The sequence below is a fragment of the Manacus candei genome, unplaced genomic scaffold, assembly GCF_025592945.1.
Source record: "Manacus candei isolate 608988 ecotype Guabito, Panama unplaced genomic scaffold, ASM2559294v1 h1tg000011l, whole genome shotgun sequence".
Taxonomy (NCBI): Eukaryota; Metazoa; Chordata; class Aves; order Passeriformes; family Pipridae; genus Manacus; species Manacus candei.
Genome location: NW_026138059.1, coordinates 12,204,456 through 12,231,832, shown reverse-complemented (window position 1 = coordinate 12,231,832; position 27,377 = coordinate 12,204,456). Strand labels below are relative to the sequence as shown.

The 27,377-nt window shown below is 35.7% G+C and overlaps 1 protein-coding gene across 5 annotated transcripts in view; it reads left to right on the top strand.

Annotated features, from left to right (window-relative positions):
- CSMD1 (CUB and Sushi multiple domains 1) overlaps positions 1-27,377 on the top strand; it is a 1,077,494-nt gene that overhangs the window by 522,048 nt on the left and 528,069 nt on the right. For all 5 annotated transcript variants that reach the window (XM_051778075.1, XM_051778073.1, XM_051778072.1 and 2 more), the window contains one exon: positions 15,017-15,211. In XM_051778075.1, the coding sequence (XP_051634035.1) occupies positions 15,017-15,211 (195 nt within the window). The remainder of the gene's footprint in view (positions 1-15,016; positions 15,212-27,377) is intronic.

The window sequence follows — 27,377 nt, the reverse complement described above, 5'->3', positions numbered from 1 at the left end:
CTCTTAGTGTAAATATTTTGAAGAGAGATTCAATGTGTAGTAATTCTTACAGCATTATTAGTATACCTGTATTATTTCAGCAATCAGTATCTAAAATAAGTTCCTACACACTCTAAACATGATTTTCCAACTGTCAGAAACCATGAAGATCTCTAATACCCACAAATGCCACACATTGGAGATACTGAAGTGGCACTTGATAATTTGAAGTATTTTGTGGGTTTCATAAAGACTTCTTATATTGTTGGGAAGTATTTCACAGCCAGCCTTGGAACCACATTAAAAATGTAAGTGAATGATGAAGGCACAGCGTGTTTGTCTCTTGAGATGTTACCCATCACCTTGACGAGCTCTTTGTAAATGGAAAACTGATTTGGTGAAAAAGAACTACTATGATTACTGAATGAACATAAAGCTTTCAATTCTCTGTCATTTAACAGCTGGTAGGTTAGAGAACTGCTTTTTGGGGAGAAAATTTAATAGGTTAGTATTAGCAGAGAGATAAATAAAATCACTTTCTCTCCCAGAGTATATGTGAAGCAAATTGATGTGCCAGGCTACATTGCCCCTTAAAGGGGCAGTGCAGTGAGAACTGGTGCTTTTCAAACTTCAGAAACCCATACAAGGCCATAGGTAGCTATTCAACAGACTAAAATCTCCAGGCAACAGAGTTGTATGAAAGCCTTAGGAAAAAAACCAACTGTGATCTATTTAAGTCTTTTGAATTTGCGTAGATATGATCCTTGCTATCAGTACAATGCAGATTTTATCTTTGCTTCATTCTTTCATATCCTGTGGTGTTATACTTTAGCTGATTTTTAATTTTCTTTTGTTTTTATATCCAAGCAGGTGAGGATAGCTACATGTTGAAAACAAACCCCCCTCCTTGGCTGTATGTGAGAAGGTTGTCCTGTTCCATCAGGGATGACAGCAGAGATAATTTTATAATTTCACCCTTGAAATAATCATTGCAAAGAGAAAGATGTTCTTAGTGCTTCTTTCTGTACACTGTGGGATTTATCATAGAATTATTAAAAAGCAAAACAGGAGTGAAATGTTCTCTGAGGGACAGCAAAGGGATAAAACAGTGATCACCTAGCCATCCAAAATTTAGTACCATCTACCGCAGTAGCTGCTGATACTTTTCTTTGTCTTGGACGAGTGAGCAGTCAATATAGTCCCAGTGTCCACCTACACCAGAATATTAACCCCTGTCAGAATGCGGGCAGGGGCACTAACAACCATCTATACTGTTGTTAGATGAATCACAGCGTGAGTTTTGTTTAGGCCAAGTAGCACTTTCCTGAATAATTCTTACTAATGATTCAGAAGTTGACAGCTGATTGTTCCAAGAAGGCAGTCTGCATGCAGCCATCCTGTTCTGCAGGCTCAGAAAGTTTATTAAAAATGTGCCAGCTGGCCTCAGGTCCGTTCAGTGTTAGTGTATAGTGTATTCAGCATGTCTCCTTATCCTGATCTAGTGACTCAAAGGTATATGAAGTCTCTGGAAGTGCAAAACGGTGTCCAGTGAAATATGGTGTCTTCTGGGGTTTTGAGAAGGGTGTTTTTTAACATTTAGGGATCACCCATACACCCTTGCATACTTGTAGTACAGAAACAAACATGGAATTAATGAATTCTGGGAAAATTTCAATATTGAACTCTCTTCCATTGCTTCCAGTAAATAATCTTTTAGACAAATAATAGCAGACAATCTCCTTTAGCTGCACATTGAACAAGTATTGCAGTAAACTTCCTTTGATATGGAATCAGTCTCACAGATGGCTTCATTGTTCAAATAGTCACAATACTAATTTTGTTGTCAAGACTGTGATCTACAGTCATCTGAGGTGGATGAAAATATGTGTTCTATGTGCTGTTTTGAGATTACAGTTAAAAGGGACAATGGCAACCAAAGTGGGCAGAATGTCATACTACATCATCGTCATCATGGCTAGGCTTCACGAATGAAGATTTGGGAAGGGCTCTACCCACATTTGCTACAAGTGTGCTGGTGGCTAAAAAGGGCCTATACAAGATAGACAAGTCTGGTTGCAAAAGGTACAGCAGAAGAACTCCTGAGGTGGTATCGGCAAGACATGATTCTTTCTGCATTGTCTTTTCTCCTCAAGAGTGATCCTACGTGCGTTCTCAAAAGAAGCAGCAGCGTTATAGATGGTGTGTCTCCAGACCTCCCAATTGGAGGCCAGAGTAGATCAGTTATGATGATCAATATGGCCAAGGATGAAATGTTGTTTCAGGGAGTCCTTGTATCTTTTCTTCGGGGCTCCTCTCATGCGGCAACCGGTGGCAAGTTCACCATAAAGCAAGATCTTAGGGAGGCGGTGATTGGTCCTTCATCCTGGAGACGTGCCCTGCCCATCGCAGCTGTGTTCTCAGTAACATGGCCTCAATACTTGTGACTGCTGCTTGTTCTAAAGCAGAGGTATCAGTCACATAATCTGACCAGTGGATGTTTAGGATTGTACAGAAACAGCGCTGATGGAAGCGTTCTAAGAGTCGCAGGTGGTGACGGTAGATGACCCATGATTCAGATACATATAAAAGAGCAGACAGCACAATGGCTCTGTAAACACTGATCTTTGTACTTTTCTTCAAGTGTTTATTATGTCAAACTCTTTTATGGAGTTTTCCGAAAGCACTACATGCCTTTGCTAACCTGTTGTCTATCTCTCCATCAATCTTACCGTCTGAGGAGATGATGTTGCCTAGGTAATTAAACTGTTGGACTGATTTGAGCTCTAATTTGAACTCTAATTAGCCAGTGGTGATATAGGGATGATGGATAAAAACATTGCAAAGAACTAGTGAGTTTCTTCTTTGCTTTGTTTTATTTTTTACCACACTGGTGGTGTTGGAGTCCCAAAAGAATTACAGAGTTGGAGAATACATGGAAATTTTTTAGTAGTGTCTGTCTACAAGTATCAGTTATAGCCACAATCTCTTAAAATGAGGTAGATGAGAATCTGGTGTCCTCTCCGGATCCCAATGGTCCTGAGAGTTAGTCCTCTATAGAGTAAGTTCTGGTTAGACCATTACTGAACAAATAAACTACAAATTGGACTAATCTAGACTTCAGTGGGGTGGAGAATGTTATTTGCATGGACTCTGAAAGACCAGTTACGCAAAATGAGTTGGAGAGTAAGTATAAAAAAAAATAGAGGGAAAGTTATGGTTTGTAATGACAGGATAGGAATTGATTCACTCATTAAGAATCCCAGAGATCTAATGTAAATAAAATTCAAGCCTTAGGAGCAAAGCGCTTTAAAAGTTTCAACAGAGCTTTACACCAAGTGTGTCAGAGGAAATGTCTAGAGAAATCTGTCCACTCACTGCCACTCTCCAGTTCCTTGCAAATTTACTGCTTAGTAAACAATGTTTATAAGTTTCATTCTTAGCAGTCTCATTCTTATCCTGGGAACAACTACAGGTCATTATAAGAAGACTGAACCTGTGACATTTGTGGTTTAATCTTTTTACTTCCTTTTTCTGAATCATATATTTTGTTAAAGGGATATCATGCAACTGTGCCACTCATTGTCTTTTAATATAGAATGGAAAAAAAATGAAGCATTTTTAACAAACAAAGCACTTAATTTAGGTTTGCAATGGATTTAAGTAACTTTTTTTTTCTAGACCCCTTCTTCCTTATACCATCAGTGCAGCAGGATTTTTAGCAGAGTGCTCACACATAATAAATGTACAGGGACATCAACCTGGCATGATTCAAACCTGAGGGCTTTTCAAGGAGCTTTTAAAGTTTCTCGTGTAAAAACTGACTACTAAAAAAAAACTAACCAAAAACACTTTAGGATGGATTTGCGTGATAAACCAGAGATCGTTTTTCTGGATATATCACATATTGTCACCTAAAAAATACATGCTAAAATATATACCTACATGACAGAGATTCCTGGAGTTCTGAATATGCCATTGGATTTTATGGAGGAAGAAAGTTTAGAAAAAAACAAACAAAACAAAACCAAAACCAATTTAAGCTTCTGTTTATTTAGTCCCTAAAATCCTCTTTTTCTGATTAATTAGAATGTCATAAACAACATTGTGTGAAATTGCATATGTAGGGGGTTGCCCCTCTTTACTTACTTGTTTCTCCTCCTCCTCCCTTTTGTGCATGAGCCCTTTCACCAGGTATTTGTTCTACCTACCACACAAGGATGCTACCTTATAGAAAGCAGGTGTCATTAAGAAACTTTAGATCCTGGTTTCATAATGTGGTTCATTTTGGTATCTGAACTTGTTTTCTTCTTTCTGCTCTTCATTCTTATTCCCACACTGCAGCTAACCAGCGCCTCAGCAATGTTACCTGCTGCGGCTTAGACATCCTGCTAAACATGCAATTACATGTGTGTTGGAGGGATTTTTTTTCTTTTCAAAGTCAGATAAGTTCTCTGCAATTATCAATACATTGGTTGTGTAAGCCACTGTAAGAAACAAGAGGACAGCACAATGCAGCACTGAAAATAAGCAACGGAAAATCTTATTGCTGTAAACAAGGGTCTGACAGCAGAATTTGCTCTTTTACAGAGCAATCTCTGCCTCACCTTCTCTGAGTAAATAGAAAACATGTTGCATATTGTGAGATACACATAAAACCAGTTAATTTGGGAATCCTTTCTTCCCTCTGAAATAATCTGAGTCATGAAAGTTTATAAACTCTCACCTCACTAAACTCACATTAAAATTGGTATTTTCATCAAAACTATCTTAACTTTTACTGACTATAGCTGCAGAGTGCCAAATATGTCTCTCTTCCATTTAGGTCCACAAAATGTTGTACATTGAAATGTATGTTGCTTGAGGACTTCCCAAGGTAGTAAGCTATTTATAATTCTCTTATAGCTAAAGCTTTTGAGATGGTAGATTCTTCTCCTGCCCTTATACTGCTATTTGTCCATATAGCCAAAACGGGAAGCAAGTTATTTGACACCCTTGTTGAAGTATGAATCTCCAAAAGCTAACCAGACAGAAGTCTTCATAACTCACATATCTTTCTGATACCATTTCTAAGAAGAAATGGGGACAAAGTTGGAAAAGATACTATGAAATTTCTGTTGTCACAAAGATTTACAAGAGCAACAAAATTAAGTATTAAACTAGGAGAGAGAGAAAAACCCATAACATTCCTGTAGGAAACTGGAGGGAAAAGGACTGCAGGGGTTTGAGACCTGCAATGCTGTCATCTGTGGTTTTTAACAATATGGGCTTCTGGAATAGTCCAAGACAATTCTTAGTATTAATCAGGGAATAGGACAGGACAGAGCCTTTCTTACAGACACCGTATCAGTAATGAATGAGAAAAAAAAGTTAGGTCCTGAAGATGTAGCACAACAGAAGTCATAGCCAAATAACTAAGTGCAAGTCCTAATTCCTTTCATTTTCAATTACAGGCATAGACAAGAGGTTTTTATGTCATATTGAATTCCTGTTAAAAATTTTCCCTATGATTGTCTGTAAGCAAGATAATGTTTGAGGCCTCTGGTGGCAAGAGTGAAAGTGTTAAGCACAAGAGAATAGCTGTGGAAAGCTTGCGAGACCCCTCAGTCCAGCTTTGCTAAAAGCCACCACAGCGGCAGAAATGGGGGAGTGCCTGAGGCAGAGCAGAGAGCGCTCCTGGTGCTGCAGCAAATTGTTCTGGGTGCTTTTTTGTAATCTCAAAAAACAGCAAATCAAAAAGAAAAAAAGAAAAAGGAAAGAAAGAGAGAAAAAGAGTGAGAGAAAGAGAAAGAAAAGAAAACGGTGTTTTTTGAAGGAATATTTTATTACCTTAGTTAGTAATAAGAGGCTGCAGATATGATGACAGTCTGGTGATAGCTGAAGATGAGCCTTCAATAAATTATGAGTAGTGTATCTATTGCTGAAGCTGATCTTTTCCAAACTTAATATACCATTAGATCCTTTTTTTTGTTTTTCAGTCCTGTAAGGTTTTGCCTGACCTGTAAGTAGTCAGCCTTGAGAACAGAAATATAATACATACAAGGTGTTTCACTGTTCGTATTTATTGAATAATACATGAGATTGGGTACTTTTTATTAGGCTTTATCTGTTCATAGTTAAAGAAATTTTCTTCTTGAATGTATATTACTGACACATAAAGCATTTTCATTATATTAATAAACATTATTTGACATGTATCTGTGGTATTTGTATACAATGTTATTGCAACTTTAAAACTTAAAGAGAAGTAAGCTCATGCTTTATTCTCTTAAAATTACTGTCCTTACTTTGTATGGCAGGTATTAGTAATTCAAAATCTCATTTTATTTAGTAGCAACAATCATTACAGAGAGTTTTGGGAACATACGTGTTTGTGAAATCTTTCCCCAACAGTTTTTATTCACAATTGATCTGTATAGTTGTACCATGTATTTTGCTGTGTTGCCTTCATCAAGTGTAAGTTTATTCTCTAGTCTTACTACCATGATTACCATCCTGGGTCAGACAGCCTCATGTCTCAAGGGATTCCAGGAAAAAAAAAATAATAGGAAAAAGTAGGCTTCAGATTGCTAGATGTATAAAATTTGTGTATATTTGGGTAAGATATATGTAAATCTTTTCACACTCTACTGCTTTTTTAATAGTAACAAGAATATAAAAATGTTGACTGTGCAATATATTTTGTTTCATTATGTTAGTACACCAAGATAATTTTATCTTGGTACATACCTATCTTCCATATTGAAATGTGTGCATTTCCATGTAAAATCAGAAGTCAACTAAATTTCTTATTCTCTGTCAATGAAAAGAAAAGTCAGCCCCAAACACCTATGTGTTAGCAGGCTGACAGGACAGGAGATGTGCAAGTGGGTTTCAGACCTTGTCTTTCCACTTATGTCAGTCAGATGAGGAAACCGCTTCATTCCCTGATCAGACTCCTTATTATAGAGGGAGTAACTTTTATTTAAAATTGTTTTATAAATTAAAGTCAGCTTTGGACTAGTCATCCTCTGCCCAGTTTCCTCTCTCCATATGACTGCATGGCAACTATCCCATAGTTTAATGTTTTGCTTAGAATGCTTTCCATTTTCAAGCTGCTTGTAATTGTGATTTGTTCATGCAGTTTCTTTTTTTCCCCAGCCTTACCTTCAGCTGGTATAATATTTTTTATGATCTGGTATTTGTCTTCCAATGTCTTCATAGTGACTGCATTTTAATCCTCATTTCTCAGATTATGGCTGGAAAAATCTTGCAGTATCCTCTTGAAAGCTCTCCAGCTCTTGATCACTTTAGTAGCCCTGCTCTGCATTTGCTTCATATTCAATTACTCTTATTTGAACATGGATAATCACATTTGTATGCAGGCCTCCAGAAAAGGTCATAGCAGTTTCTTATACCTATCTTTTGGTAAGTACCTTGTTTAGCACACAGAGATACTGTCGTTTTTACCCTCATATCCTATGGGCTGTCAAGCATAGGACGGACTTGTTTTTTATGAATGTATGTCTTTTGTCTAATGGGATCCTCAAAAGTGGTCATGTTAAAAAAGATATTTTCTTGGATTTATTTGTTAGCATACATGAAGTGATGAAGTAGAGGTTGTCTTCCAGTTACATTTTTCTTGTTGACAGTTTGTAGTTCTGTGGAAGGACAGTTGAGAAAACAGGAGTTCTTTCATTGCAGAAGGTCATCACAATATTTCTCAGAATGAGAAGGGCAGATACTACACACACTTGTGATGATCTTACTGACAAACTGGAAGACAGACCACAGAATACATTTAACTTTCTAGACGAGATGGAAGGGCATTATTTTGATATTTTTAAGACAATGGATAGTTACTTTTGATCTCTGGTAGCTGGAAAAGTTTCGATTTATAAATTTTGCACAGCCTCAAATGCTTTTTATAGCTTTGGCCTGGACTGTCATGCTCCACTTGTTCTCTTCCTCTTTCAAGAAGAGATCTAAAAACTTGAAATATAGCTCACTGTTCTCAGTTTGTCTAGGAAAATGTGTAGTACATCTGAGGCGAAATAGTTATGAGGAAATAGAAAGTTTTAGCTTTAACTTCAGATTGCTTTTGCACTTGAGAGTTTCCTGGCATTGTTTGTATGATATTGACTTTTATGGTCTTATAACCAACAGCAAGACATTTATTACATAATAAAAGTAAACACAATAAAAATAAGATCCATCAATCTTAGGTTATTACCTGCAAAAGAAAATTAAAATATCAATCTCAATGTGAAAGATGTGTTAAAGTTTTAAAGTTACTGCATACTCCTAAATGATTTTCATACCTTTCAATTCAATACAATTTTGTACATCCTTAGAGATGGACAGACACAGTTGGGTAAATTCTTGTAAAACGAGAAAGCTATATATTTCAAAAATTATACAATCCATCCAAATATTTTATCTAGAAAATATTGCAAAATTTATGTGTGCGCAAATACAGAAATCAGCATATAACAGGAAAGAGATTTCCTCTTATCCTGGGATTGTATGAAAATACAGGTTTCTATTTGCCTAAATAGCAATAACAAATATAACTGCTTGATTTCTGTAAGCCCATAAGGTTGTGGGGTTTTGTTTGTTTACTTGGATTATTTTTAGACACAATAATCACAAGTAGGCCAACCAAAGACAGACTGAACAAAAAATTTGCCAGTACATAAATAGTGGGCAATGTTTGATGCTGCAATATGTACATATCTGTACCATGTAGAGTCTTAGACTGTTACATTTGACACCTTGTGGTGTAAATATGGCTTAATTATCAGCTATTCCATGAACTTGCACTTTACATGTTTTTGTCTCTGTGAGTGAACTTATCCTTCCCTTAGAGTAAACCTAATGAAATCTATTAATTTTTGATGAAATAATTTTTAAGAAGGATGTTAGATAACTTGCAGACTAAAGCTTTCCCAGCTTAGTTGTGTCTGTATGGGTGTGTGTATGCACACATGTGCCAGTGGCAAACAGTTTGGTCATACCCTTGTAGTAGTAGATTTTGATCATGATTTTTTGTATTTCTGGAGTTGAGAAAAATTTCCTCATTTCATTTTGGAGTGAATAAAGGTAAAAACTCTGTGCATGATTTACCCTTAGCGACTCCATGTTAGCTCTTTCAACCTACTGTTCAAAACTAAAACCTTGTAAAGATAGTTTGCTGGAGGTTCAGCACTGCTGAAGTACAAAATGGTCCATTACTAGGGCCAGTAGTGTTTAATGTCTTCATTGAGGACCTGGACAACATAGTGCATGCTCAGCAAATTTCCCAGACAGTCTGTGGGAGTTTCATCTTTCAAGATACTAAAAACCAAGCTGGACATTGTCTAGGAAATCTACTCTAGCTTCTTTGTCTCTTTTGCTTTCAAAAAAGCATCATTTCCATGTAAGGAAGTTTTCCATGTTGGTTTTGAGAATGAAGAAGAATTTTCCAAAGGGTGGCATTTTGCCATTTCTGTCATGGTACTGTTCTCTCATAAATGACCTACCTACATCTACAGTGTTCCACACTAATGTAGAAATCAGACCTAGTAGATAATTAACTATTCATTGTACATAGCTCCTGGAAATAGAAAGGACAAAGTTTTTTAATAAATTGACAGTGAAATATTACATACTTTCCAATTGATTCAATATTTGGAATTATTTAAAAAAGAAATGTCAAAATCTACCATGCTGGAGTTTGATGTAAGACATTGGAAACTTAAAAGAAATCAAACATATTGATTTTGTAGTCTTTTTCTAGGTATAAATGGCAAGTACAGATTTGCAGAATTCTTTAGAATTAGTTTTTCAAAGCAAATTTCATTACTTAGACCTTAGACAAATAGCAATATACTATTCCAAAAATAGATTTATGAAATACTTTTATATATATATCTATAAATATATGAGTCCATCTTCTGTTCAGTACAGGACTTCTTCTTTTTTGAAAGACTTAATTTCCCCCTCCCCCCCAAGTTCCTTTTGAAATGAAGTTGTTTTTCTGAATTGGAGCAGAGACTTTAGTTTGAGTGTCACTCTTGCAAGAAAATTTAGCATTTTTTCATCTTCTATTTTTTAGTTTATTTTGTTCTCTGTTTATAATGAGTATAGTTATTACCCCTGTTCAAAAATTATTTTCTTCTTCCTTGAATGTATATCTTCTATTTACGCATGAAACCACTAAATGCAACACTTACTGTAGCCACGTGGACAGGGTATCATGGGCTGTGCATCAGACTTGTTGAACATCTTGACATATGCCCTGAAATTTTCTGTAACCCAGATTTTCTCCAGAGCTTCTGAAATTCCCCCCAGTGTTGTAATTTCAAAGCTGTCCGTGTCAAGGGACTATCTGACTTCCTTGTAACCTATGCTTTTTCCTTTGTGTGTGGTTTTGCCTGTGGTCACCAATTTAAGGTAATGTTAGAAGGTAAGAGGGAACTGTAATAGAGGGACTATGGAACAGCAAAAAGTCAGGAAGTTTGCATTTGGCTAAATTTAGGTGCAACGTGGAAAACTTTTCCAGCTCTTTCAGTAAGAGCAGGAAAAAGAACAAAGAGAATATATCCTTGTAAAGTTTTGTACAGATATGGAAAGAAGCGGAGGAAAAACATTCACCTTTTTCCTTCCTTTCTTCTTTCCCCTTCCTATATTTCTTAATTGGTGTTAGGCTGCTTTCTCCATTGCTGTTGTCAAGTTCCCATTACTTGACATGTGCCCTAGAAAAACTGAGCCACTGATTCACAGAAACTCTTATTTTAACTGACATGAGCAGTGTGAGCTTTTTGCTGTTTAGGCCTCTAAGCAATCTTTGCAATCTAGTTGATAATTGTGACATCTGAGAAAAAAAAGAGATCAGTTATGTTCTCCTCAAATCATTGTCAAACTAACCTGAATACCAACCTCAGCAAAAGTTTGGAAGTTTTTATAGTTTTATAATTGATTTCAAATCCAGATGCCATATTCATGTAACAATTAGTAGGATTTGTGATGCCAGAGACCTCACATCCTTCAAAATTTATCAGAAAGTGTCTTTTTTAAACTTGACCTTTTAAACCAAAGTAGAAAAAAACCCCAAAACAGGACATTGCATTGCCAGTAGTTGTCATGAGGCCGTGATAGGTTCGAAGTAAAGACATGAAAAACATATAGGCATTGCTTATTGCATATTGAAAGACTCTTTCATTCTAGTGTGGACACCATAATAAGAAAACTTGGGTGGAATAGAACAGTCCTTCAGAAGTTTTTTCGGTTCAGTGACAGGGGCCATTTATATTTTGGGTGTTTTCTTTCATTAACAACCACTGCTGTTTAATTTTAGGTTACTTCTCTGTTATTGTAAATCAGAAAGAGGTAGATGATGAAATCTCATATATCAAAAAAAAAATTAAGGAAACTCTCCATAAGTGAAAGCAAAGGATTACTATGTTTAAAGTGTTGTCAATATGTTTTGAAGTGGCCTGTGTTGCAAATATATATGGAATTTAGCTTTAGAAAGAGTCTTGAAAAGGCTCTGAATGAATAATATGATACGTGCCATCTGAGAATGAGTAATTTTTAAAATATGAGTTTATTTAATAACCTTCATAGATCATCAAAAATGTTTTTTTACAATTTTTTACACTCCTGCTGAGAAGTAGCCTTTTGCCTCTGTCTGATAATGAATATTAGTGTTACATTTTAGCATATAGATTATAAAGTTTTGAATACTTTTCTAAAAAATAAATATGCAGCATGCTAGTTAGTTTAAACAGGGAGTTAAACCTTTCGCATTTTAGCTGACTGATAAATTTAATTATGGATTTTGATCATGTGCATTTTTTAAACAGTTCTGTCTAGGAAGATAGAGGTGAACTATGAGGAAGGCCTATCTTTTAGCTTCAATTTCATTAATAAATCTTAATTAATAAACAATGCTTCAGACTAATCTGTGCTAGGAAGTGAAGCATACACAGATATTTATGTCTGTCGTAATGATGAAGATAGACACTTGAGGAGGAAATCTTTGGACATGAACCTGCTTTGCAATCTTAGTGCATATTTTTGCTAAAATACTAAGACTAAACAGATTCTTTTTCAAACACTGTAATTTTTTATTTATTTTTTTTTCAAAAACTAGAAAGGACTTGAATGAAGAAAAAATGAGATGAAGCATACTGAGAACACTCTAGTGTTCATTCCATATAAAAAATCCATTACCTTAAATGCTTCTATCTAGTATGGTTCATAATTGTTCTCAATAAATGGCAAACATCAAATTATTTCGTGAATCAAGTGTCTGTGATTGCAGATTCTCAATCTTATTAACAGTAGACCTCAGTAACACTACAGAAAAATATGGGTCTTTTACTGAAAAATTGGCAATGAATTTAAAGCTTGTTGGGTGTATATGAGCTTTGGTCAGCTAAGACTCTCATAATCCAAACATTAAACTATTTTGATCACTGTTAGGAACCTTCAAAGGATAATTCATCCTAAGTCTAGACTAGAAACAGCAAAGTCTATGCAGATGAAACTGTGCAGCTACCTCAGTATACTTCAATCAAAGTTTTAGAAAAGCACATAAATAATGTAGCTGAATGCTTGATCTTGACAAGGAGTGAAATCCTGTGAACTATGATATGTATTATTGAACATGGGTGTCATTCTCAGATCACTTATCTTTTACTGGGTTTTAGGAGGTTGTGGTAAAATGTGTGCCAGTTTCAGGATGCCAATTACCATATTTTCTTGAGTTCTTGACAGATGTAGTGGTAAGAAGATGCAGGTAAACATCATATTGTAGGAGACCTTCTTTACACAGATAGAAGACTGAATTTCTGCAGTAGAATTTCAACAGCTAGGCAATGACAGTTGTCATGTATATGGCAGATGTAGATTTGCTGTAATGTGCATTCCTCAAGAATGCAGTTTATCAGAAATCATAATAGCTTTGAATAATGTATTTTTTTCTGATAGCACATCCCCTCATAAAAATAAATGCTGACTTTTGGATTGTATAAATTTTTGCTGCATGCACCAGATCTTTTGATGAAACCACTTCATTTTACAGTGTTTTGTAAAAACTTTTTTGTTTGAAAATAACATAAAGAGTGTTACACGTATTTTCCTGTATCAAAGCAGATAAAAAGTTTTTATTTCTTTTACTTGTATTGCATAATTGCCTGTGTTAAACTGTCATGACTAAGGCAGCAAAAAGGAGAAAGTTTGCCAAGGGAGAGGTAGTATTTTTCAAAGTGATAAAAAACATATAATAGTATATATATATTGTAACTTGTTTTCAACATTTTGGAATATTAATCAGTATCTTTAATTTATTCCAATTCTTCTGTTTTCTTAAAATGATTTTCTTTATTTTATATTTATTCTTTCTCATGTATGTAAATCAAACACCGACTCTCTTTCTGATGTGAATGAGTACATAAAAATAAATACCCTATTCTGTTACCCCTGCTGAAACAGTACAAAATAAGCCAGGTGTCATCTTGTTTGCTTCTACCTTTGATAGCTATTCCCACAACAATCTTAAGTAGTTCCTGTAATGCACAGGGGTCTTAGATCTTTGATCTGCAACATTAGTAGAACATGTCTAATTCATCATTCATTAGAGTGTTATGTGGCTTTTTTTTCTTGCTAATATTTATAGAATATTTTGATATTTTTCTCATAAAATGATGTTGTAAGTGAAAGCATTCTCTGGTTTAATTTTTTTATCTTTATGTTTTTTGACCTTTTCAAAATTTTGTTATATAATTTGGGTTGTAAGTTAAGTTTAATTACTATCATTTAAATGCCAGTGTGACTGAGTAACGCATTAAGGGTGTGCATTCAATAATTGAACTTACATGGTATAATAGGGCTTAATTAGTATTGATATATTGATATAATTCTTTACAATCCTCTGAGGATATGCACGTATTGAGTAATTAGTTCTCTCAACATGTATGTTAGTGAGGTTGGTATGGTTATGTTTATTCTGCACATGGATAACATAAGGAAAGAGAGGAGTATAGAGTGCAAGGATTTGTTCATGAAACATACAGCTTCTGACACAATACCTGAATTACATGTGAGCTTTTCAGACCACCATTTCTCTGATGAGCATGTTTATCTTCTGTGCTCTGTTCCTGATGGATTTCTCCTCTAAAGGAAATTAAAGAATTTTAGTTTGTGCTACTTCCATGAAAGGAATGGCATGCCATTAATAAATTTCAAAGACGTTCAAGAACAAAATCAATTCCATTTTCCTCCTCCCCTACATACTTCTGGATTTTGTAGGTGCAGGAGTATCATCTTTAAAGTGATAACTTGTTCAGACAATCTCTTTCAAATAACTAATATTTACAAATGGTAGTAAGTTTCTGCAGTAAAAAAGGAAAATATTTCCATTTGATTCTTCCCAATGTCACTGCTTAGGTCCCTTCATATTTCTTGTTTCTTTTAACAAATATTGACTTAATTTATTTTCTAGAACCTGGACTAATTTGAAACTAAAGAGAAAAACTAACTTTTTTATGTACTTGACTTTAACTTACTGTCAGAGACCAGATAGTTAGCATTCTTCTAAAATGCTATTTCACCACTTAAATGAAAACTGTACATAAAGGGCTTTCTACTACCCGCATCCATAATTATATTGTATTAATATTTTTGCAATATTTACAAAATAAAATTAAATAAAAAGTTATTTTACTTCATTCTAAGAAAAACAGCAAGATTTGTAGGACATTTTTCTTGATAATAGATCTGTAAGAAACTTCATTGAAAGGCTGTTAAACCAAGAACTGAGTTAGAAATTAGCTTTGAAAATGATGATGTCTGTTATAAACTGAAATATTTTGTGCAAGTAGATTTCATAATCTAGTTTTCCTTATATGTATAAGGAATACTGTTTTAAACAAAGAAACAAACAAACAAATGAACAAGCAAACAAAAGCCAACACCAAAACCACAGCCAAATAGTTAATTATAATTGTTGGACAAGTATTCATTACTTAATTATACAAATTTTAACTGTAACATATTTCATTCTTTTTTTTGACAGTATTACCTAGTCATACATGTGGCAACCCGGGAGAAATACCTAAAGGAGTACTTCATGGAACAAGATTCAACATTGGTGATAAAATCCGATATAGCTGTATCTCTGGTTACATTCTGGAAGGCCATGCCATGCTGACATGTATTGTGAGTCCTGGAAATGGTGCATCATGGGATTTTCCAGTTCCTTTTTGCAGAGGTAAAAATGAAGGCATGAAATATCTTTTAAATATTAAGACAATGTTTAAACAGGAGATTAAATTAATTTATTTTGAGGTGGTTCAATTTTATTTTCTTTTTTTACTTTCAAAATGTAAGCGTACTAACGTACTGTCTAAAAATTTACTACATTTTAAAGTGTAATAACTAAAACAATAACTCTCCAGATGTTATCTGCTTATCTTTTCTTTTCATTTACGTGGGACTTACCTACATCAATTTGCCAGGCAGAACCTGACAAATGGTTTTTAAAGTTCCTGCTTTGGAAACTTGCTACCAGGAGAAGGCTTCAATGATGTAAACTTTGAAGGGTGGTCCAGTCTCTTTGAGTCCCACTCCTGTTCAAACCATGGATAACTTCAAAATTGTATCAGATTGCTCAGGGTTTTGCCCAGTTGAAAATTTAATATCTCCATGGATGGAGATTCTAAAGCCTCTCTGGAAACATGTTATGGTGCCTAGCTGCCCTCATTCACATGTCCAATTTATATCAGAATTTTACAGATTATGTCTATTTCGTCTTCTGTTGTGAGTCTATGAAAAAATTCTGGTTCCAGTTTTCCTAAACTAAAGAGTGCAGTAAGATTTTACTTACCCTCCACTTGTCCAGACTGAAAAATCCATTTCCTTCATCCTCTTTTCTCATACATCACATTCTTCAGCATCCTGATGATTACAGTGGTCCTTCTCTGTCCAAGTTCTAGTTTGTCAATGTCAGTGTTTCTTTAATACTGGAGGACATACAGTGGACAAAGCATTTCAGATGGGGCCTGCTTAGTTTCAGGCGGATGAGCTCCAACTCTGCCTTTAGCTGCTGGTTATGTTCTTGCTCATGCAACCCAATACAAGGTAAGCTTTCAATACTACAGAAGTGAACCACAGACTCAGCTTCTGTTCCACCAGGACTTCACGTCCTTTTTGTTAGAGCTGCCACCTAGCAAATAATTTTTGCGTGGGATGATCCTGTTCCAGGTATAGGACTTTACATTTCTGTTTTGGAATTTCATGAGAATTCTGTCATTCTTCTGACTTGTCAAATCCTGTCATGAAAGTCTGTCCGAATGGCAGATGCCATCTGCAAACTTGTCAGGGTGTATTCAATCCCATACTCTAGACTGGTGAAGATATTATATAAATTCAACCCCATTTTGAATCCTCAGGAAGTGCTTCAAATCACTGACCATAAGCTTGACTTAAAACAATTGGCCCCTGCTGTGTCAGCCTGATAGTCCAGGCATTTTTCACTCATATTAGTCTATCCCTTCGGTCTATATGCCTTCAATTTGTCTATGAGGACATAGTGGAGAACTGTGTTGTGAAAACTTGATTGACATCAAGCTAAATCCTTTCATAAAAGAAAACAGTGAGACAGTCAAAAATGATTTATATTGGCAAAAGCTTGGTTGTTCCTGTTCACCTTTTAGTCCTTTGTATGCTTGTTTTTGATAAACATTTTCAGCACAATTTTCTGGAGATCTGAAGTGAACTTGACAGATAGGTAGTTGCTAGAATCCTTGCTTTTTTGAAAATAAGAAATGAAAAATTATTTTTTTTCCGGTTATGGAGAATCACCCTTGGATTGTCACAGCCTTCCAAAGATGATACAGTGCAGCTTCACACTGTGGCACACCAAGAACCCCTAGGTACATGTAGTTCAGTATCATGAACTTGCACATATCTTGTTTAATTCTATAATTCCTTGTATTATTTAATTCTATAATTCCTGTGGTTACCACTTTTCTTCACAAAACTTCTCCATTATATTGAGAATTGGGAGGCGTGATGACATCCTACTGAAGAGAGATGCAAACGGGACATTGAGTGCCTTAATCTTTTCTGTGTCTTCATCCCAAGGTCACTTATCTCACTGAAGCAACAGACCACCATGTCCTTTATTTTACTTTTGTTGTTGATCCCCCTATAGAATGGCTTCTAGAATGACTACTCTTCCCATTCCTCACCAGTTTAATGCATTTGAGCTTTGTCCTTCCTCCTTCAATCTCTACGTTCCTGAGCAACATGGTTTAATGGTGAACATGGTGGTGGTGCTAGGTTGGCAGTTGGACTTGATCTTAAAGTAACTCTATTCCTTAATGATTCTGTGATTCTATATCCCTTTCAAGTAGCTTGTCCCTATTTTCACATTTCATCCACTTTGGGGTTCTTTATTTTTTTTCGCATTTCAGTTTAAACACCTCAGTCAGGAATTTTCTGTTCAGTCCCAGCAGCCTCTGCTATGCCTACATATATGTACATAAATAGATGCATCATTCTTGAGCTATGAGAAAGCTGCCCTTGAAGTCAAACAAGCTCTGCTGGGCCCTCTAGCCCTTCAAGACATCAGCTCATGAGATCGTGTTTCCTACTTCACAAAGAGGTTGAAATCTTCTCGGCTGAAGCTCAAGGAGTTGATTCTATAACTTGCCTTGCTTGCTTCCCTCAATATTTTCTGCTAATGGTTATGATGACCAAAGCTTCTGTTGAATATCACTTATTTGTGTGGTTCTGTGCTCCCTATGCCTAGTCGGCCTGTCCAGTACCTGCATTAATAAAATTATTTGCAGTGACCTCAAAACTCCAGTGCTTTACTTACTCTCTGCTATGCTGTCATCCACAGAGATGTGGGAATGGTTAAAGTCTCTGATGATAACCAGACCCTGTGTCTGTGAAACTTCTAGTACTTTAAAGGTTTTGACCACTGCTTGATCAAATGGTCTGTAGCAGGTATTCATCATAATGACCTCTCTCTTGACTCTTCATTCCAATTCTAGCCCACAGGAGCTCAAGAGCTTGTTGCCTGTAGCACTGCAGAGAGAGCTCTGTTAATTCAAGATCCTACTTTGTGTAGCATGCAGCCTGTCCTTTTCTTCCTGCGTTTCCTAAGAGTCGGTCTGTCCGTTGCAGCCCTCCAGTTGTGTGAACTGTCCCACTACATCTCTGATCTTGATAACACCACAGTTCTGTGACTGTATATGCATTTCCGGTTTGTCCAGTGTGCTTCCCATGAAGCACATTTTTGCATGCAGGCACTTCAACTGGGCTTCCAGTCATGCTGCTTTCTGAGAGGGTGGGCGAGAAACATTCATTGCCCTGTCCCATGTGTTCTTCCCTCGGCCTGTTAACCCACTTGCCTTTATAGTTTTGGCCTTTGTCCCTGACAAATGTACTTTAGAGCTTGCTTCACCAGGTCAACAAAACTGTTGCTCCCCTCCTGTCCTCATTCCTTGAAGAGGACTCTGTGGTCAAAGAGGTCAAAGCCTTGTTGCCCAGAACCAGCTCCTTAGTCAAGTGTTCTTCTGCAGGAATCTGATACTCCTACCCAAACTTTTACTCTTGTATTAAGGAGAACCCCTCTGGTCTCCTGTGCTCTTCACCCTAATCTTATGCCCTTTGGACATGCTTCACTGCTCACACTCTCTCTTGGCAGTATTATTCATACCCATGTGGATGAGTAACAAAGGGAAGTTATGGCATCCTGTAATAATGTGTAAAGGTTACTTGTGACTGAAGGGTCTCATAAGGTAACTCCTCACAGCAAAGAAATATTTTATAAATTTCTGTGCTCCAAAACAAATATAAGGATTAGTATTTAAAACCAGCAGAATATTAAGTAGTTTTTGTTGTTTGTATTTGATTTAAATCAGTAGTTAACAGAGATTTCTTTTACTGGTGCTTCAAAACAGAAAGAAAACAAAAATTTTCTAGCCATTCAGTGTCTGACCTTAGATCTTAGGGGTTTTTTTTGTCCTTCTAATAAGGTATAGTAAACAGGTTTCAAAAAAATATACATGTCACAAGTTCATTATATTATCAGTGTCTACTGAATATTGTTGTATTTCTGCAGATACTGCCATTTTTGGCAATGTTTACTACATACAAATATCTTTAACAGGACTGAAATTTTGTTCATAATTTGTAACTCTATGAATTAAACCTAATAATAAAAAATCAAGTGGTGTCCTAAACCTTCTGTAGAACTTACATGAAATCCAAATAATTCTGTATACATTTTCAAGAAATGAGGAACATAACAGAAAAGTTATTTAACAGTTAATGATTTATGTGAGCTCAGGCATTCCTTCAGTGGGTTTTTAGAGTTCATGTGGAATGTGGATTTGATGAGAGATTTTAGACATTCTTTATTTTATTTCATTTTTTCAGTTTGGAACAGATACCATGAGTTAGCCCTTTCCATTCCCTATGTCTTCAAGCAAGAAATGTTCCCCTATTGTTTCTCTAAGAACCTTGATCTTTTCCATGAAAGCATCTTTTGTTACAGTTTTGTTTCCAGATGGTATTCTTCTTTCTTGTCATCAAAAACTAATTTCATGGCAAACATGCATGATAGCATAACAGAGTTAGATAAAGCTACGAGTTTTGGATACTGAAAAATCCTAACAGGCTTGTTCTCTGTGGTATGCTCCCCTAGCTTTGCTGATGCTGAAAAATTACTATTTTCCGCCGTTGTGTTGCTTAATAATTTCAGAAGCATTAAGAAGCTGATGTCTATTTTTGTACTAATTTGTACATTGTCTAACTGTACAACTGCTGTTTTTGCTTGAAGAATTCCTAGTGAATTACTAAACCTCAAGGGACATGTAAACAGCATGACAACATTGGCTCTTGTATCTGCCATTTTGTGTCTTTGGCTGCTGCTCAGTTTCAGAGGTTTGCTTTTTAAAGTATAGCTATAGTGAGAGTGGCGGAGCTGAACTGTGCCATAGAATTATCTATGGCCTAGAATGAACTCTGAACAGAAATCACATGAGCAGTCAGTGCCATTTTTAGAAAGTTTGAAAATTTGACTGTCAAGACATTTGCTTTTTTTTGTTTGTTTGTTTTCTTTCAATAAAAAAACCCAGATCCCCCAAAATAGAAGACAGCCCCAGAGAAAAGTTCAAAGGTAAATCCTGAAAGACAAGGTAATTATTAAAACTTAGTCCTGTTTTTCCATATGGTAAATAAGAGCAACCATGGACTTTTCTGTAATAAAAATATAATCAGAAAGTACCATGAGTTTCTGCAAAAAAATTGTATACATGGCTTATAAAAATATTCAGAGAGAATAAATGGCCCACCTAAATCCTGTTCTTACTTTTTTTTCCTGATAATTAAAAGGTCTTTGTTGTCTCATTCTCAGCTACCATAATAGTGTCACCCAAAACATTTGCCTTCTTTGTCTTGAGGTTGAAATACTGTGCAGTACGAGTCTGAAACATTTTGAAAGTTAATTTCATTCTCTTCAGTAGTTCCCCTAATAGCTGATTTATGATATGTGACTACTTCTAAATGAACTTTGTATAATTAGGTTCTCAATTCTCAGTAATTTTGAGAATCCCTAGTTGATTACAGTTGCATGAGTCAAGATTTTTATGAAGCTAACATTAGGCATACAAATTGGATTAATGATATTACAATGGTAAGCTTTTTCTCACAATGAAAATATCTGTGAAGGGAAGAACATGTAATATATTATCATTAAAAAGACATCCAATTATTGGAGGGAAAATAAAGATAAACCAGTAAAAGAGATCATATGTTGGAAAGGTCCAAAAGGAATAAGTAATAATTAATCAGGTTTCAGATTTAAGAAATATTATTGCAGCAATATTTTGGTGAAAAATATGTTTTACATATATACATATATATAAAATAAAAAGATATTCCTAGATAAAGGGAGAAAGGAAGAAGAGTCTATGATTCACTGAAGACTAAAATAAACTGAATACAGAGATTCAGAGCTGATATTTTTGAAACAACTAGCAAAGAGAAAGTTATGGTTTTGGTGTTACCCGTACTTCTAAGGCAGCAAGTAATTCTCTCATGTAATTTCTTCTCACCCTCTGAGATTTAGACAAATATAATGTAAAGTAAAATGTGCAGGTATCCCCAGAAATGCCAAGGCAGTGGAAAGAATTCAAAAGTTTATTCAGAAGGCCAGAACATGAAAAAACTTGCAAATACCTCACAGTGCTGTTGAACGCTGGGCCCCAGGAAGAAAAAGGCAAGTTCCCACCCTGTCCAGGGCCTTTAGTATCCTAAAGTATCCTAAAGTATCCTCTGTTTCTCCCCCACCTTCCCAAGGCCTCTGTACATGTCTGATAAGGTTATCTCTCTCTGGCATAGCAGAGAGAGATAACACAGCTCTCTCTGCAACCCCCTCTGCACTGCAGAAGGGCAAAAACCCAACAAACATCTAACCCTCCTGAGAAGGCACTTTGCAGGCCTCCTAAGCGAAAACAAGTTTCTAGTCTTGCCATTACGAATTCTTCTAAAATCATAACTATTCCTATATATGGTTTTATAAGTTTAAGGCAGAGAAAAAAATGTCCAAATCCCACAATTTGTTTATGTTTATAATTTAAAATAAATTATAAAAAACAAAACAAAACAAAACAAAAAAAACCCAAAAAACAAAGGAAAGAAAAAGAACATTTCCCAATAATTCTGCTTATTGATGTTACATTAAATGGTAAAATTGGAATAATTTTCCAAATCTAATTTTTAGAGTGACATGGCCAATTCCTGTCTGAGCAATTATGTTCCCTTTCAGAATAATCTAAATTATTATAATGTTTACACTGAGATGAAATTTGGAAAAAACTTCATTGTGGTTAGTCAAGTAAGAAGTCAGAGAAAAATTTCAGGAAAAACAGATAGAATATACAGTATAATTTCTTACACAGTAATACAGGACAGTCTAGATAACACCCAGAGGAGATATGGACACAGCTACAAGTATTGATTCTTATATCTGTGTGTGTATGTATATGCATACATATATATTTACACATACATATAATTATGTTTAGACATTCTTGTTCTAGCATGTGTCAGTAGGTATGGAGGGACCTGATAAAAAAATGAAAGTATGCCAGGTCAGAGGTTGATCTGTGAAATAACGTGCACGGAAGATGGGAACAAGTGAAAATATGAGACAATGAAATTGGACAATGAAAACATAGCAGCAGTATCCAGAATGATGAAGTAAATTCAAAGAACAAAATCCAAACCTTTGGTCTGACCATTAGGAACGTAGGCACAGTTAATGTCAGAGGAAGATTCATTTGCTAAAAATGGAAAACAAAACCTCAGGGGCAGTCATAAAAAGATGAAGGATTTGATAACTGAATGTAGACTTCTGGGAATAACTGGATTAACTTTTCAAATTATAAAAAAGAAAAAAATGTTAAATTTGCAACAGTCATTAATGTGTTCTCAAAGAATTCAACCATTTCTGTTTTGCTATAAAATTAGGGCTTTACGATTAATTTGTTGTAGACTGTTGCTTTAAGGGATCATTATCAGTGTTAAAAATATACTCTCAACTGAAGGATAATCATATCACTGGAAAACAGCTTAGGATACTTAATTGAATAAGAAGATAATATTTACAAGATATCCAGAAGACTGATGTTTTTATTTCTGTGGAAGAGGTAGTATGAGGTTACTGCTGACTAAATTTTGAACTTTTTAACCAAAAACCAAGTTTTTGCATAAAAAATATGGCAAAGTGGGAGTTTTGATTTTAAATTTGCTCAAGTACGAACTACCAGTTAATAAATGAACTTTTCTACCAAGTGAGCAAATAATTAGTCCATCACCATTTTTTGTATTATTTGAAATTTATAATTTTGTTGACTATGAGATCAGATATCCTGTCCAGAGTGGATGGAGGGGAATTAGGTCTTTGTAACATAACAAATTGATATGATAGAATAAATAATTAAAGGTTACTAAATTAAGCACAATATTTACAAATTGGGGGCCCCCTGGTGGTCTAGTGGTTAGGATGCAGCACTCTCACCTCCACGGCCCGGGTTCAATTCCCGGTCAGGGAACTCCTCCGGGCAGATGGAGCTCGTCAGCCCTGTAAGGCCATCCATCTAAGAGAAGGTCACTCTAAACAAACCTACAGGTCCTGAGGACCTCGCTGCCACTGTCCAAGCTCACTCGGCCCCAGCAGTTGAACCTCAGGATTAAAGGGTGGGCTCAGTTCAGCGCACACTGTGTCTCACCTAAAAAATCCACTGCGCAAGCTCGAAGGGTAATCTTCGTTCGTGAAGACTGGCCATACATACATTTACAAATTAAAAATGACCAGTACAAGACTACCCATCTGAGTCCAATATTGTCAGGGCCCATAACTATAGGATGACCCTACTGGGGTCTATTTAGATCAAGCTCACTGAAATCTCAAAGATAAAATGTTCATCTACAGCTTCAGTGGTTGCCCATAGGTCCCTAAACAAATTGCAACAATTTGTGTGTTTCTATTTTGTACATACTATTAACTTGATGTGAGAAATCTTATTATTTAATATATGTGAAATAGACAATGTTTTCCTAAACCACAATAATTTCTGAAATTTTAACAAAAAAAAGGCCATTCTACTTAAAGAGCAATCCCAATTATTTGGAAGTGTCCTTTGACAACCATGGAGACAGAAATAAAATTAATCTTAGATGCATGGTCAAATGAGTATTTAATTTATGTGAAGTTGATCAACAGCAATAGAAGAAATTGAGAAAGGAAGGCAAACTGATTAGAGCACTTATTTGAGATGCAGTACATCTGAATTCAAGTGATGATAGGAAAAAAACAAACAACAACTTCTGACAAGATTCTATTTTTTATAACACAGAAAAGAAGCATAGGTGTTGGCTTTTACCTATTCAAAATAAAGTCTGTAAAAGTCTAAAATAGTAAAGGAGATAAGCAAGTAGAGGTGTATATTTTGGTTAAAGAGCTGGCTGACTGCTGCAACTAAATTAGGTAAATTAGTTATCTGATGAATGTGTAATGCTTATGCTACACCATTGTAACATTTCGTGATGATTTTGGTCGTTATGAATCTGGCATTTGAGCAGCTTGACAGTTGGCATTGACATGCTAAAATTTATTTTTAAACTAGTCATTGATATAATATGGCTTGTTTTTAGTTTTTTTGTCAGTAAGACATTTTAAAACGGTAATTTCAAAGTCCTATTTTAAAAAAGTCATTTAACTAGCTCCTCATATTAAACATTTCCAAAATACACAAAGCATGTGTTTGTGAAGGTAATAATTCGTGATTATTTCCTACATGTGTTCCCTGTACTGATGAATTTTATTTAATGAGGTACAATTATCTACTTTTTCATTAATGAACTACAGCAAAATGCCACTTAATAAGGAATTGAATAAATCATAGAATGTCTCAAGTTGGAAGGGGTCCATAAGGATCCTTTACTCCAACTCCCTGGTCCTTGCAGGACTACCTGAAATTAAACCATATGACTAGGGGCATCATCCAGATGCTCCTTGAATTCCGACAGGCTTGGTGCCTGGTGAGCCTGTTCCAGTGACTGACCATCCTCTCAGTGAAGAACCCTTTTCTAATGTCCAGTCTGAGCTTCCTCTGACACATCATCATTCTGTTCCCTTGTCACATACTGATGGTCATCAGAGAAAGGGGATCAGTATCTCCCTCTCTGCTGCCTGCCTTGAGTAAGATGTGGACTGTGATAAGGTCATTCCTCAGCCTTTTCCAGGCTGAACAAGTCAAGTGATCTCAGACTCTCCTCCTAAGTCTCACCCTCAAAACATCCTCTGCACACATTCTAATAGTTTGATGTCCTTATATTGAGACATCCAAAACTGCACACAGTACCTGAGGTGGGGCACCCCACAGCTGTGTAGAGTGGGACAATCTCCTCCATCGACCAGCTGGTGATGCTTTGCCTGATACCCCCCAGGACACGGTTGGCCCTCCTGGCTGCCAGGGCACTGCTGACTCAGATTCAACTTGCCATCCACCACGACCTCCAGATCTCTCTCCATGGAACTGATCTCCAGCCTCAATAAAGAAAGAACTATTTCAATGATACTTTTAATAAGGCATGATAAATAATTTATACTTACGGTTTATTTAGAACCCTTTAAAGCTGCAAATTTCTTTAATTGATAAGACATAAAATGTGACTCAAGATGACAATATGTCATTTGATGACAATTTATAAAATCTCACTGAAGTTTTTAATTGCATCTATTCTGTTGCTAGTGATAAGGAGGTAAGGAAATGACTACCAATATCATAAAAAAAACCCCAACTTTATTACTATGAATGTTGTGCTTTAAGTCAGAACTATATTTTTGTCAGTTATGTTGCAAGAGTGACATGGTAATATGATCTTTCACATGAGGACCTTTCATTATAAAGTGGAATAGCAAGTTCCAATCATTCACATTCAGATTTTAAATTAGTTTTGAAAGGTTGGGTAGGTATAAAGTTTGGGGTTTTTTTCTAAGGCAATAAACATTATTTTACTTGCTTAAAGATTTTATTATTTTTTGTATAAAAAAAAGACATATAGAATGCAGAACAGTGTATTCTGGAAAGCATTTGCTTACTGAGGAGAGGAAAGTCTTGTAAAAATGATTGAATGTTCAAAAGATATCTAAATCAATTTAAGGGAAGGTTTCTAAAGATACTGGGTTTATTGTTACCGTATCCTTGACTATAGGCTTAGCAAGGCTTGCATCTCACTTGTAGCAAGATCTCATTTATGCAAAACACATTTTACCAAAATTGTCAGATTATTATTTTTGGTGAAATTACTCTTTCTAGTTTGAAGAAAAATGAATAGTTTTTCATTGACTGCCATGGTTCCTCATTGGTACTTTTGATTTTTTGTGTACATAAACTTGATGGATATGTTTATCTGTTTTATCCAAGCTACACATCTATACAGTATGCATATTTTTTGTCAAGTGGTGCCAGCCATATGTTTTTGCATGTGTACTTTATATGAAATGCATATTCTCTAAATTCTGAGCACTTAATTCCTGACTACTGAGAGATCCAAATGTTTGTAGCTTTATACTTGAAGTAGTCATTTATGCTGATACAAACAGCATTTTGTGCAGTTGCTTAGAACTTGAAAATAACCATAAATGTTTGGAATTAATTACTTGCACATTTTAAATTACAATTTGTAAATCACACAGAGTTTGAATTCATGAAACCTCAGGCACTATCTGCTATCAAATTACTCCAAGCACAGCAATGCATTGATTCCCAAGCACTGTTCTCACTCTCTCAAAAGGATAACATAGGGAAGGCCATGGCCAAAAATGACTGTCAGTCCAAGGAGACCAACTAGCTCTGGGGCCACCTGGTGAACACAGCCTAAGTCCAGACAGTTTGTTACCTACCCTCTGAGCAGTGTGGCCACATCCTTCCTGCCTGTGCTCACTCTTAGGCAATGTATTATAGTTTAGTATTCAACAGTCTGGTTTCCTTGGCCTGTGTGCCATTTATGATGAAGGAAATTCCCAAAACATAGGCTCCTGGAACATGGAAAATATGTCAGAGAAAAAAAAAAGCAAACCTCACAAACAGATGCTTTTGCTGGGGTCCTCCCTTGCATATCCACATCTGTCAGAGAAAAAACACTAACTCTTTCATTCAAATTGGTTTCTGCTGTCTGATGTTTCCTTTTCATTTCTGGGCTAACTTGGTTTCTAGCAAACCTCTTCAAAATGGTGTTATAAATAGATTAAAGAGCTATGCATCCCTCTGGGCATATATCTGTAGTAGTCTGAGTTCCTTTGGCTCTCATTGGTAATGCACAGTGTATAAATTTAGAATTTTGCACGTGATTGCCAGAAATAATAAACCACATGTCAGCTGTAAAATTCAGAGCCTTAGAGCTCAAAGCTTATTCAAGGGCTCTGCAGCAGGAACAGTGAGTAGTATTGTAATTACCACTAGCATGTTACTTAATGTCAGTATAAACACAGTGGGAGATGGTGTAATTGAAAATGCTGTCATAACAAAATTTAACAGGAGCAGATAGTACCAAAGAGTTATGGTTGACTTAGAATTTTGCATGTCTTGCTGGTTACCCTGGATGGGAAAAGTCTGCTTGCTGGCTTTCAAGAATACAAGTTGAACTGTTATGATTTAGTAAATGAAACTTAAAAGTACTGGCACAGAATGCATGAAGTTAATTTGTTTTTCTTTGCTGGGCTGGATGATGATATAAAATGAAGTATTACAAAGCTATTCAATTGAAAAAAACCAAACAAAAACCCACCACAACAAAAGACATGAAAAAAGAGTCATTCTAGATATCAGTGGATAAAAAATGTTGATTCTCCT